The 14,846-nt window shown below is 33.2% G+C and overlaps 1 protein-coding gene and 1 long non-coding RNA gene across 2 annotated transcripts; both read left to right on the forward strand.

The window, feature by feature from the left end:
• The first annotated feature begins 401 nt into the window (after nt 1-401).
• Nucleotides 402-1,293, forward strand: LOC128285204 (uncharacterized). Its single transcript, XR_008275653.1, has 2 exons — nt 402-519; nt 1,139-1,293. It is a non-coding gene; the product is annotated as an uncharacterized LOC128285204 (long non-coding RNA).
• A 10,765-nt stretch (nt 1,294-12,058) lies between these two features.
• Nucleotides 12,059-14,846, forward strand: LOC108476516 (uncharacterized). The gene is made up of 2 exons (XM_017778739.2): nt 12,059-12,617; nt 13,364-14,846. The coding sequence occupies exons 1-2, from the start codon at nt 12,537-12,539 to the stop codon at nt 14,456-14,458; spliced, it is 1,176 nt and encodes a 391-aa protein (XP_017634228.1). The 5' UTR covers nt 12,059-12,536; the 3' UTR covers nt 14,459-14,846.

The raw sequence follows: 14,846 nt of genomic DNA on the forward strand, positions 1-14,846 counted from the left end.
AATTTATTAGGTCAGACGGGTCAAAAACGAGGTATCGAGACCTCAAATTTGAAAATCGAGCTATAAATATTTTTATAAATATTTATGAAGTGTCATTGAGTTAGTATTAAATTTCCGTTAGAAAATTTTGATGTTTGGATAGCTAATTAATTAAAAAGGACTAAACTGAAAATAGCTCAAAATTTGTTAAATTGTGAGTAAATAGCTTAAGTATTTAAAAAGATGGATTTAAAGAGCAATTAGACCCAAAGGTTAATGGCTGGACGGTTTGGGTATGAAATAAGCAAGAAAACAATTTGAACAAGGGACAAAATTGGAATTAGCATAAAAGTTAATAGTTAAAAAAAATGATGTAATTGAAAATCTAGACATTTCTTCATCTTTCTCACCGAAACGCCAGTAGCAGGTCTCCTATGCTGGTTTTTCATATTTTTGCACCATATCAAGAATCCAAAGAAGAACGAGGAAAAGAAAAAGTAAAGGACTAAATTGTAAGGTTTAGTTACATTTTGTATCAAGGTAAGTTTACAAGAAATAAATGCAATATTCTTTTATTTTACATTATTATTGTCAATTTCAGCATTTATATATTATGTTATGAAAATATTTAAAGTCGAATTTAAGGTGAAGTGACAGAGGAAAAGTGTTAGAAAGCCCGGTTGAACCCTAGGAATGTTAGGATATTAGGGTTGACAGACGTAATGTAAATGAGCCATGTAAGTCCATATTAGAAATATGGCTTTGGAGACAGATTGAGCCATGTAAGTCCATATTATATATGGCATTGGAGACATGAATAATTCATGTAAATCCATGTCAAAGACATGGCATTGGCGAGATATTGATAGACAGAACGACCTAGTATCCTTAGTATTCCGAGTGGTTCAACGGGTCAGATACGAGTTAAATTACAGTGAATTAACAACAAAGGAAAAGTAGATTATAGTTATGAAAAAGGAAAGGTCAGGTAAGAAAGAAGGTAAGGGAATAAAGAAGAAGATAGAAATTGAGAAGTAAAGAAATTTATGATGTTAGATGATATTATGCATAATTATCCATTATGTTGAATGTTGTGATTTATTTGCTTGTAAGCTTACTAAGCCTAGTGCTTAATCTCTTTATTTTCTTCTTCTTATAGTACTTATCTAGTCACTCGAGGATCGAAGGAAATGTCGGAGGCCGATCACACTATCAAAGAAATAACTCGGTATAACTAGACGTTTTGTTTTGGGTATGGCATGTATAGAAACTTAGCTACTTTTGGTATAATATGAATAATGAATGATGTGTAAATACTTGCTAGTGATTAGCTAAGAAAATAGCTGATGATATACATGTTTATTAATATGTATGATTGAATGATGATTATCACATGAAAATTATGAAAATGTGAAAGTAACCTAAAACAGATTCAAGTAACAGAAATGATGTAACTTTGAAAAATCACTAAAATTTTAGAAACATAGTTTGAAGATGAATAATATATGAAATTAAAGCTTATTATGTATATGTTCTTATGGAATAAGCAAAACAGGTAAAAGTATTATATTTTATGATATATCTGAGTTTTAGTGAAACAGGGTCAGAGCAATTTCTGGATCCCCTGTTTCAACTTTGGAAATTCACCATAAATTGTAAAAAACTAATTAGAAGGTATAATTTATATGGTTAGAATTCTTGTTGAATCTAGTTTTGAGGGAAACAAATGACTTAGTCATATGAATTTTGTACAGGAAGAAAAATGGTTTGTAGTAAGAAGAGGTCAGTGCAGTCAAGTTTTGAAACAGGGGAAACTTTAACTAATAAACTGTACTAATTGGATGAGTCAAAAATTCTAGAAAAAAACTAGTAGATATATATATGAGTCTAGTTTTATGAAAAATTTACGGATCTTAATTTCGAGTTTTGAAACTCGAGAAATGAATTTTTAAGTAACCATGACGCAGAAAAATAGTTTATTCTGAAAATTAAAATAAGTGATTTAGAGTTGTTTAAAAGGTAAGATAAGTTTAGTAACACCTCAAGCTTGACTCCGGTGATGGTTTCGGGCGTGTGGGCGTTACATTTATTGGTATCAGAGCAGGTTTAGTCGATTCTCGGAACAGCTAGTGTGAGAAAAAGTCTAGCTATACATGCCATACTTGTATTTTGATAGTGTGACGACTCTTGACGATTTTTAAATATTTTGTTTTATTGTAATGGATCCCGAGTGAGCTGGTGATGATGATGTAGAAAGTAATGCGCCTGCTCCCGTATAAGGGGTGGCGCCATCTGAGAATAGGCCAGTAACAGTTAATCAAGGAGGAGTGACTCGAGAAGCTCTCTTCCAAGCTTTGAATGATTTGTTTGCCGAGTTCGTTCGTACGAATCCGGCAGTTAGACCTCCACCCCCTCATGATTCTCAGGCTACCCATGTAGCTCAAGCTCCCCCAATCACAGGTACAGTGATAAGAGAAAAGCCACCAGTTGATAGAATCAGGAAACAAGGGGCAGAAGAGTTCCGAGCAACAAAAGATGATGATGCGAAAGAGCGAATTTTGGTTAGAAAATACTATCGAGTCTTTGATGAGTTATCTTGTACACCGAGGAATGTATGGAATGTGTAGTATCACTTCTTAGAGACTCACCTACTACTGGTGGAAGACACTTGTATCGCTTGTACCAAAGGAGAGGGTCACTTGGGATTTCTTTCAGGAGGAATTTCATAAAAAGTACATCATCGAGGTTTATTGACCGTAAGAGAAAGGAATTCTGGAATTGAAACAAGGTAATATGACGGATCGATGAGATTCTCGCTTAAATTATCGGCAACTTAACAAGGTAACAAGAAAGAACAAGTATCCATTGCCTAGAATTGATGATCTGTTTGATCAATTGAAGGGAGCTACTGTGTTTTTCAAGATAGATTTGAGATCCGGATATTATCAGTTGTGAGTTAAAGAGTCAGATGTATTGAAGACTGCTTTCCGGACTAGGTATGGTCATTATGAGTTCCTTGTGATGCCATTTGACTTGACTAATGCTCCTGCCATTTTCATGGACTTAATGAACCGAATTTTCGACCGTACTTGGATAAGTTTGTAGTTTTGTTTATTGATGATATCTTGATTTATTCTCATGATGAGACCGAGCATGCGAGCATTTGAGAACAGCTTTTACGATTCTCGAAAGATAATCAGTTGTATGTCAAGTTCAACAAAAGTGAGTTCGGTTTCGAAGTTGGTTTTCTTGGACATATTGTTTCGTGAAGGTATTAAGGTTGATCCGAGCAAGATTTCAGCCATTGTTGATTGGAAGCCTCCTAGAAATGTATCAAAAGTTAGAAGTTTTCTTGGTCTTGCGGATATTATAGGCGATTTGTAGAGGATTTTCCATGATAGCTACCCACCGACAAGATTGTCTGCGAAAGGATGTCAAGTTTGAATGGACTAAGAAGTGTCAACAGAGTTTTGACAAGTTAAAAGCATTATTGACTAAAGCTCTGCTTTAGTGCAACTAGAACCGTGTAAGGAGTTTGTGATTTACAAATGATGCATCCATGAATGGACTTGGTTGTGTACTTATGCAGGAAGGAAGGTAATTGCTTATGCCTCTAGACAACTAAAGCCACATGAGAAGAACTATCCGACACATGATTTAGAGCTAGCGCCATTGTTTTTATATTGAAGATTTGGAGACATCATTTGTACGGTGAGAAGTGCCACATATTCACCGATCACAAAAGTTTGAAATATTTGATGACTCAAAAAGATTTGAATTTGAGGCATAGAAGATGGTTAGAGTTGATTAAAGATTATGAGCTAGTGATCGATTATCACCTAGGTAAGGCAAACGTTGTTGCTGATGCTTTGAGTAGGAAATCTTTATTTGCATTAAGAGCTTTGAACACTAGTCTAGCCTTATCGGATGATGGTTTTATCTTAGCTGAGTTGAGAGCTAAACCGATGTTTCTTGAAGAAATTTGTGAAGCTCAAAAAAAATGACAGTGAGTTGTTAACCAAAAGAGATCAAGGCAAGTCGGATGTAGAGTCGATTTTCGGATCGATTCGACGGTTGTTTGATGTTTCGAGACAGGTATGCATACCAAGAATGATGAGCTTATTCGAAGATTTTACAGAAGCACATAGTAGTTCTTTGTCTATTCATCCGTGTAGTATAAAGATGTATAATGATTTAAAAAAAATGTACTTGGTGGGTAGGAATGAAAAGGACATTTCGAGTTTGTTTTAGATGTTTGATCTCGTGCCAGGTAAAGGCCGAACATCGTACCTTCAGTTTATTGCACTGTGCTAGTCCCCGAGTGGAAATGGGATCGAGTTACTATGGATTTTGTGACAGGATTGCCGCTTACACCGAGAAAGAAAGATGCAGATAGGTTGTGATTGATAAGTTAACGAAGTCGGCTCATTTTATCCCATTCAGTATGGATTATTCACTTGACAAGTTGGCCGAGTTGTATATGTCGAGATAGTCAAACTACACAGGTACCATTATCGATCATTTTAGACAGAGATCCAAGATTTACTTCACGGTTTTGGAAGAAATTACAGAAGGCTTTGGGCACAAAGTTGAGTTTTAGTACAGCTTTCCACCCTCAAACCGACGGTCAGTCAGAGAGAGTTATTCAGGTACTTGAAGATATGCTTAGATGTTGTGTACTGGAATTTCAAGGCAGTTGGGAAAAATATTTACCATTAGTAGAGTTTGCCTACAATAATAGTTATCAGTCGAGTTTGAAGATGGCACCTTATGAAGCTTTGTATGGACGTAAATGTCGCACACCTTTATATTGGACAGAGCTTAAAGAAAGCCGGATTTACGAGGTTGATCTAGTTAAAGAAACAGAAGAAAAAGTGAAAGTTATCAGAAATTGTTTAAAAGCAGCTTCAGACAGGCAGAAGTCATATGCAGATTTAAAAAGAAAAGAGATCGAATATCAAGTTGGTGACAAAGTTTTTTTTTGAAAGTATCCCCGTGGAAGAAAGTTCTCAGATTTGGCAAGAAAGGCAAACTAAGTCCATGTTTTATTGGACCGTTTGAAGTGATTGAGAGAGTCGGACCATTAGCATATTGGTTAGCTTTCCCGATTGAGTTAGAGAAGATTCAAAATGTATTTCATGTGTCTATGCTACGTCGTTATCATTCAGATCCGTCACATGTGATTTCTTAGACAAAGGTTGAGATTCAACCAGACATGACTTACGGTGAAGAACCGGTAAAGATTCTAGCTCGAGAGGTAAAGCAATCAAGGAACAAAAGTATTGCACTTGTGAAAATACTATGGAATAGACATGGGGTAGACGAGGCTACATGGGAACCCGAAGAGGCTATACAAAAATAGTACCAAAATCTCTTCACAGTAAGATTTTGGGACAAAAATCCCTAAAGGGGAGAAATGTAACATCCCGAAATAGGGCCTAAACGGAACAAAGGTTGCGAAACCACAAATCCGAGGTAGAATGTAACGGCCTAATTTTCAAGTGGTGTCAAAATGGTGATTTGAGATCACTAAATCGGACAAATAAGATTGAACAAGATAGTAACTTAATATTTATGAGTCAAGTAAGAATTTAGAAGAATTTGTGAAATGGTGAAATTAGTGAATTAAAATAATTTATTAGGTCAGACGGGTCAAAAACGAGGTATCGAGACCTCAAATTTGAAAATCGAGCTATAAATATTTTTATAAATATTTATGAAGTGTCATTGAGTTAGTATTAAAGTTTCGTTAGAAAATTTTGATGTTTGGATAGCTAATTAATTAAAAGGACTAAATCGAAAATAGCTCAAAATTTGTTAAATTGTGAGTAAATAGCTTAAGTATTTAAAAAGATGGATTTAAAGAGCAATTAGACCCAAAGGTTAATGGCTGGACGGTTTGGGTATGAAATAAGCAAGAAAACAATGTGAACAAGGGACAAAATTGGAATTAGCATAAAAGTTAATAGTTAAAAAAATGATGTAATTGAAAATCTAGACATTTCTTCATCTTTCTCACCGAAACGCCAGAGGTGTCTCCTATGCTGGTTTTTCATATTTTTGCACCATATCAAGAATCCAAAGAAGAACGAGGAAAAGAAAAAGTAAAGGACTAAATTGTAAGGTTTAGTCACATTTTGTATCAAGGTAAGTTTACAGTAAATAAATACAATATTCTTTTATTTTACATTATTATTGTCAATTTCAGCATTTATATATTATGTTATGAAAATATTTAAAGTCGAATTTAAGGTGAAGTGACAGAGGAAAAGTGTTAGAAAGCCCGGTTGAACCCTAGGAATGTTAGGATATTAGGTTGATGAGACGTAATGAAATGAGCCATGTAAGTCCATATTATATATGGCATTGGAGACAGAATAATTCATGTAAGTCCATGTCAAAGTCATGGCATTGGCGGGATATTGATAGACAGAACGACCTAGTATCCTTAGTATTCCGAGTGGTTCAACGGGTCAGGATACGAGTTAAATTATAGTGAATTAACAGCAAAGGAAAAGTAGATTATAGTTATGAAAAGGAAAGGTCGGTAAGAAAGAAGGTAAGGGAATAAAGAAGAAGATAGAAATTGAGAAGTAAAGAAATTTATGATGTTAGATGATATTATGCATAATTATCCATTATGTTGAATGTTGTGATTTATTTGCTTGTAAGCTTACTAAGCCTAGTGCTTAATCTCTTTATTTTCTTCTTCTTATAGTACTTATCTAGTCACTAGGGATCAAGGAAATGTCGGAGGCCGATCACACTATCAAAGAAATAACTCGGTATAACTAGACGTTTTGTTTTGGGTATGGCATGTATAGAAACTTAGCTACTTTTGGTATAATATGAATAATGAATGATGTGTAAATACTTGCTAGTGATTAGCTAAGAAAATAGCTGATGATATACATGTTTATTAATATGTATGATTGAATGATGATTATCACATGAAAATTATGAAAATGTGAAAGTAACCTAAAAACAGATTCAAGTAACAGAAATGATGTAACTTTGAAAATCACTAAAAATTGTAGAAACATAGTTTGAAGATGAATAATATATGAAATTAAAGCTTATTATGTATATTTTCTTATGGAATAAGCAAAACAGGTAAAAGTATTATATTTTATGATATATCTGAGTTTTAGTGAAACAGGGTCAGAGCGATTTCTGGATCCCTGTTTCAACTTTGGAAATTCACCATAAATTGTACAAAACTAATTAGAAGGTATAATTTATATGGTTAGAATGCTTGTTGAATCTAGTTTTGAGAGAAACAAACGACTTAGTCATATGAATTTTTTACAGGAAGAAAAATGGTTCGTAGTAAGAAGAGGTCAGTGCAGTCGAGTTTTGAAATAGGGGAAACTTTAACTAATAAACTGTACTAATTGGATAAGTCAAAAATTCTAGAAAAAAATTAGTAGATATATATATGAGTCTAGTTTTATGAAAAATTTACGGATCTTAATTTCAAGTTTTGAAACTCGAGAAATGAATTTTTAAGTAACCATGACACAGAAAAATAGTTTATTCCGAAAATTAAAATAAGTGATTTAGAGTTGTTTAAAAGGTAAGATAAGTTTAGTAACACCTCAAGCTTGACTCCGGTGATGGTTTCGGGCGTGGGGGCGTTACATATGGTCTTACACATGCATTGCCATGGCCCTGCCATGGTCTTACATTTGTAGTGCGATAACCCAATTATGGTCTTATCATCAGAATGCCATAGCCCAGCTATGGTCTTACACTTAAACACTGTCATGGTCTAACCATGGTCTTATCCGTCAATTCATTCTTTGCCACGGAACGATCGTACTCAATCTTGTGTTCTACTCATTTAAAGTATTCAATTCAATTTTCATACTTTTACAATAATCTTAATTTCAACAACAAAATATTAATAAATACATTATACCATTCCTAAATTAACAAATAATTATGAAAGTTTAACCATATGAACTTACCTGTATTAAATTGTAAAGTTTGTAGTAGTTCGGGGACTATTCAGCTAATTTCTCTTTTTTTGTTGGTCTACGGGCTCTTGATCTAAAATGTAGAATTTTTCATTCATTAGCATATATTTCAATTTCAATCCACTTCACAATTTATACTCTTCAATTTTTAAAATAGCATAATTACCCTAAATTTTATAATTTTTGCAATTTAGTCCCTTACCAATTAGCTTATCAAATGAGCTAATCTTTCTCAATTAACAATTTATCTAAGTATTATAAGCTATTTCACAGCCTTTGACAAACATAATTTAATACCAAACCCTAAGATTTAATCTTTTTCACAATTACGTCCTAAAATCAATTTCTATTAAAATTTCTTGATAAAATCATCATATAACAAAATTAAAGTTTCAAATCCATGTTAATTTATCATAAACGTCCAACACTCATCAATGGTAACTTTCAAAATTACCCATAAAATCAAAAACTAATGAAATAGATAGTTGAACTAAATTGTAAAAGTCTCAAAAACAAAAAAAATTCAAGAAAAGAGCAAGAATTGAACTCACATGATGCAAAAATATGAAAAACCAGATTAGAGGACCTTCAATGGGTTTTTGGACTGAAAATTAGAAGAAACAATGTCTAGAATTCAATCTAGTCACTTGTTTTATTTTTAATTTTAACTAAATTACTACTTTGCCCTTAGTTCACAATAATTTTTGTAATTTTTCTCTACCTATGCCACCCAAGCCATCATCCTTGGGCTAATTTTCCTTTTAAGTCCTCCCTCATTTAACCTTTAGGCTATTTTATCACTTTAGCAATTTTTGCACATTTTTCAATTTAGTCTTTTTTAATTAATTAACTATCAAAACGTTAAAATTTTCTAATGAAACTTTAATACTAACTTAATGACACTATGTAAATATTTTTATAAATATTTATGGCTCGATTTATGAAATCAAGGTCTCGATACCTCATTTTCAAAACCACTTAACCTAATAAATTCTTTTAAAACACAAATCACTAATTCAAAAATCTTTCTAAAATCACTCTTAACTCGTAAATAATAAATAATAAAATTTTTGAACTCACTCATCGGATTTAGTGGTCTCGAACCATTGAAAACTGGGCTATTACAGGAATGATGATTTTGGTGTGAGTTATTAAAGGTGTTGGAGAACTTTGAATGCAATCACTTTGGTTTGAAATGAGATTTTGGTTTGGTGATTGAATTGTGGTGTCAATGATGACATATTGGTTAAGTACTTAGGATGTTTTGGCATGTTTTAGGCCTGTTAAATGTGTTTTTAAGATATGGAATTGGCTGATTTTGATTTGGCTTGGTATCTAAGTTTTAGATGAAAATGTGGCATGTTTTGTAAACTTTTTAAGGTACACACAACTTGGGACACGAGCTGCCACACTATCGTGTGTCATACATGGTCTATTCACACGGTCGTGTGTCTTATTTGTTTTCAGTGCAAGCTGGTCCATACGGGCACAAAAAGTTACATGGCTTGGCGACACGGCTGTGTGACCCTAAGCCACACGAGCACAGAGAGTTACACAGCCTGGAGACATGACCGTGTGATCTTAAGCTATACGGTCACAGTGAGTTACATGGTCGTTTGACCTTATATGACACGGGCAAAGTTAGTTACACAGGCATGTGAAGTAGCCACACGACCATGTTTTTGAGCCACACAATCTGGGTTCTGTCACATGGCCATATGACCCCTATTTTTAAAAATTTTCAAATTTTCCATATTTTTTTGTTTTGTTTCAAAATAGTCCCTGATTGATTCCAAACTATTTTTAGGGCCTCGTAGGTTCAATTTAAGTCCCACAAGTGTATTTCTTTCTTGATTAAAATGAGTTATTGAATGTTATTAGATAATCTGTATAATTGTTTTTATTTGAACTTAAATATTTTGAATTGCTCTGTAATATTCTATAACCTTAATCTGAAGATGGAGATAGGTTAGGGGATTTTGCATGTAAAAGTTGCTCATCTCAATTTATTATTTTTGCTTGCGATATTGTGGTTGATTTTCATTGATTGTTGATATATTATGTTATTAGATTTGTCATAATTATCGAATTGATTTTTCGTGAGGAAAAGAATATCAATTGTGTTTCTATGATATTTCATCGTGTTCGTTTTCATCCCAACACCTAGTTAGTACCTGAACTTGTATGTCGTTATCTAGGTTAATACTTTCACACTAACACTGCTAGTTTATGCTAATATGGCACTGATGGCCCATCTTATAGTGACACGTGTCAGCTTTTTAGTATGACATGTGGTGGATATAAATTAAAAATTAAAAATCTTTTAAAAATATAATAAGTAAAAAATGTGTAATTTTTTGGAAAAATTCAAATACCAACTAGATACTTTTTGACGAATTTAAAGGACAAATTATATGTTAATTCTTAAAAATAAGTTACTAATAAATTGAGACAATATATATAATAGAATACAAATTTAAGTATGAATGTACGAAAATTGAAGCAGTTTCATGGGAGAAACTATATATTAACCCTAATAAAAGAATAAAATGAAGATAATGTTAAAAGGGAAAATGTTTTTTTTTTTATAAAATTAAAAAGGAATAATAAGTAGAGAAAATAGGTGAGCATCTCATAAAAATTGAATGATTAAACCATGTGCTTCTCAGCCGTGGCTGGGTCCTTAATAGAAGCGAGGGGCGCCCAAATCACCGGACATCCTCATGGTAGGACCCATATTCATCCTCTTTTATATTTATTATTTTTCTTATTATAATTAATCATTTTCAATGCTTTTGCTGTTCTATCTAAATTTAAGATTAGTGGAGTTGTAACTAGCTCAAATTCGTGGCTTTCATATTTAAAAAAAACAATATTTCAATTTTAGATGCAAATTGAATTATTTTATTTGGTTTTAATAGTATCATTTTTTTATTTAATAAAATATAAATAAAAAGATAAATTTAATTTTGAACCTTAAATTATAGTATATCGATCGAATTTTGCATTTTTAAAAATAATCTAAATTAAATCGCTATTATAAAAAATGATTTTAATTCCAATTATTTGTTTTTGAGTTGAATTGAAATTTTCTTAAAACTATTTAAAAATATATTAAACAGGATTTAATCAAAAGAATTTAAATACAAATTTGATATTCTTTAATACATCAAAAGAGGAAGGACTTGTTGAATAATTCAAACTTATGAAGCTTAAATTAATAATCATTCATACTTTTAGCATTGTTGGCACAACTTTTGAAATAAAAAATTATTTTTATTGAATAAGTAAAATATTTTTAATTAAAATCATGGCATAAGCCAAAAAATCCTTAAAATTTAATATTCTTATATGTCTAAACTCTTTTATAGTAGGCCCAAATATTTGTAAAATTTCGAATCATTTTTTATCCATAAAATTTTAAGTATTTCAAGGAGTTTAAATAAATTAATCTTTTATTAAAATTTATTTATTTTATAGTTAAAATTATTTTTATATGTTAAAATGAGGTACAAGTGACATACAACATATAACTATTTAATTATTTTATTAATCACACTAATTTTTAATAATAAAATAAATATTTTATTAAAAATAATTAATTTAATCTTTATTCTTTTAAAAATAAAATATATCTAAATCTTAATACAATAATGCTAATTTAATTATGAGCCCAAAAAATCAAAAATTTAAAAGGTAAAGGCAAGATTAGCAAAGGCGCCTGCATTAAAAACCCGGCTCAACTATTTTAATTTAAGAATGAAAAAATCCGGCTCAATGGAGATGGGAGAGAGCCACGTGTCTGTAGGCCTAAACTTAACTGGATTGAAGCAAAAAAAAGGGATGAGGAAAGGAGGACACGACACAGTCGCATCGCATCAACTCAAATGAAATGAGAATAGTGAGTGATGAAACGTAAGTGAGCCAAGTCAAATTCCCCCAATTTCCAACGCGTATCCAACCCGGTCCAATTATCCCTCCCTCCCTTTAATTTCATATTCTCTAAACTACCCTCAACCTATCACCTGTGACTTAGCCACGAAGAAAAGAAAACCCAAGGGTAAAATAGTAAACGCAGAGAAACAGGATGCTTTATTTCCTTCCTCGGAAGAAATTTATTTAAAGGAAAGGATGAGAGAGAGTAGACGACAAGAGAAACGGCTATTTTCATTCTTTTTAAACCTTCCTTATTTATTTGTATCTTCTCTCTTCCATTGGGGCATCAGTCTTAACAACTGCCACCCATTCACAGATAGACAGACACCCCTTTTGCTTTCCTCTTTTTTTTTTTTTTTGTTTTTGCTTCTATAAACTAACTTTTTAAAGCGTCATTTTTCCGTTAATCCTTTTCATTAACATCACAGATCACTCTCTCGCTCTCTCTCGCTCTCTCTCTCTCTCTCCCCCTTGGACCTTTTTGGGTTTTCCTCTTTTAGAGAGATTATAGCTAACCGCCAGGGTAGAGAAAAGAGGGAGCCGGAGATCTAGACACTTTCAACTTGATCTATCTGGGTTTTTTTAGCTGAAGCTAAAAAGGTTTCTCTTTTTTGGGTTTTCTTTTTTTTCTGAAAAACAAATATGTGGTGGATGATGAATGAAGGAGGAGGACATTATTGTTCTAAAAAATCTGATGATATCTGTGGTGATGTTTGTGGCCAGGTATTTTACTCTTTCTCATCTCTTTTATTCGATTTTTAGGTGTCAATTTTAAGTGGGAATGTGAGGGGTTCAAAATTTTTAGATCTTAACTATATCGATCATTTATCTACGGCTTAGCTGCTAGGTATTGCTCTTGATCTTATTGTTTTTGGGGGGGTTTCAATTAAATTTCACACAAATGTCTTTGCTTTTGATTTGGACATTCACAGTTTGCTCCTTGATCTTGTTATCGATTACAAATTAATCAGATTTAACTATTTTGTTGAGTTTTATTCACTACTATTATGAAGAGCTTAATACAATTTTGCTTTCTTCAACCAAAACTCTGAAAAAATGAAATTGATGCCAAAAATGTAAGAAAGCCAACAAATAAAATATTTGGGGACTCTGTTTACGAAACTTTTGACTTGCCTTTAAGGTATTGGATTGCTAGTTTTGAAAGGAATCTTATGTTTTTTTTTTAATTAGTTATGACATAAATATATATATACTTTTTAGCTTCTATCATACTTTTCTAAGAATCTAAAAGCTCATTACGCTGCATATATTCCTTTGCTTCTTTAAATTTCCCCTTCTAGATTATGATATGCTTATTGGGGGCACGGATGGCTACTTCCCCAGCTAGATTTATACTCTTCTTTAATGTATTTGGTGTTGGCCTGACTTGTTTTAAATGTTAGTTTGATATTTATATAAATGTTGATAATTTGATTATTGTTAATAATAGTATTTTCTGTATGCTACAGGAATCGAGCCGGTTGAGCATGTCGAGAATCCGTTGTATACTGCGCGGCATTGATTTCAAAACTTACATTTTTGTATTTGTTATGATTCCGACATGTATATTTGGCATATATCTTCATGGCCAGAAGATTTCGTACTTTCTTCGGCCACTGTGGGAATCACCACCCAAACCTTTCCATGATATCCCACATTATTATCATGAAAATGTGTCGATGGAGACGCTCTGCAAACTTCACGGTTGGGGGATTCGTGAATTTCCAAGACGGGTTTATGATGCGGTGTTGTTTAGTAATGAGGTGGATATTCTTACTCTACGGTGGCAAGAGTTGTACCCCTACATTACACAGTTTGTTCTTCTCGAGTCTAATTCCACATTTACTGGAATTCCAAAGCCTATGGTTTTTGCTAGCAATCGAGATCAATTCAAGTTTGTTGAGCCCCGGTTGACTTATGGGACAATCGGAGGAAGGTTTAAGAAAGGAGAAAACCCCTTTGTTGAGGAGGCTTTGCAGCGAGTAGCATTAGACCAACTTCTCAAAATTGCAGGAATTACAGACGATGACTTGTTGATAATGTCGGATGTTGATGAGATACCAAGCAGACATACTATCAACCTCCTCAGGTGGTGTGATGACATACCTCAAGTGCTTCATCTTCGGCTAAAGAATTATCTTTATTCCTTTGAGTTTCTTGTGGATAACAACAGCTGGAGGGCATCTGTCCATAGGTATCAAACAGGGAAAACAAGGTATGCGCATTATCGCCAGTCGGATGAGATTCTGGCAGATGCGGGTTGGCACTGCAGCTTTTGTTTCCGCCACATCAGCGAGTTCATATTTAAGATGAAAGCTTACAGCCATAATGATAGAGTGAGGTTCTCACACTATTTGAACCCGAAAAGGATTCAGAGAGTAATTTGCAAGGGTGCTGATCTATTCGACATGCTTCCGGAGGAGTACACATTCAAGGAAATAATCGGGAAAATGGGACCTATCCCTCATTCCTACTCAGCCGTTCATCTTCCATCATTTCTTCTAGAGAATGCAGATAAATACAAGTTTCTTTTGCCTGGAAATTGTATGAGAGAAAGCGGGTGATTCCTGGAATAAGTTGAGATGTTTGTACCTGTAAAGGCTAGTCGGAGGTGCTGTCGGTGTGCGACTCTTGACAAAGGGTTCGATTGAATGATTAACGACTGCGACACCTCACTGAGCAGCCTTGTCTTTTATCCAGCTTAAAATGTTTTTCCAGTTCCTTGGCAGAATGATTGAAGAGTTGGATAAATGCTTGGAAATTCTCGGTTTGTATATAACTTTTTTTCTTCTTCATGATTTGAGATTTTACTTGGTGGAGGATATTTCATTCACTGAGCGATGTATTATTACTTAGAATGAGACTCTGATACATTAGTTTGAGATCCCTGTGATTTCCCTATGTTGGGAAGTTTTGTTTTGAGACAATTTATTCATACATGTTCTTATGGAA

Source organism: Gossypium arboreum, chromosome 12 (assembly GCF_025698485.1).
Source record: "Gossypium arboreum isolate Shixiya-1 chromosome 12, ASM2569848v2, whole genome shotgun sequence".
Taxonomy (NCBI): Eukaryota; Viridiplantae; Streptophyta; class Magnoliopsida; order Malvales; family Malvaceae; genus Gossypium; species Gossypium arboreum.

Bases quoted from the DNA above. Each gene is read 5' to 3' on its own strand.
- LOC108476516 (XM_017778739.2), top strand. From the start codon at position 12,537: ATGTGGTGGATGATGAATGAAGGAGGAGGACATTATTGTTCTAAAAAA. The intron at 12,618-13,363 runs GTATTTTACTCT...TGTATGCTACAG, and splicing joins GTGGTGATGTTTGTGGCCAG to GAATCGAGCCGGTTGAGCAT.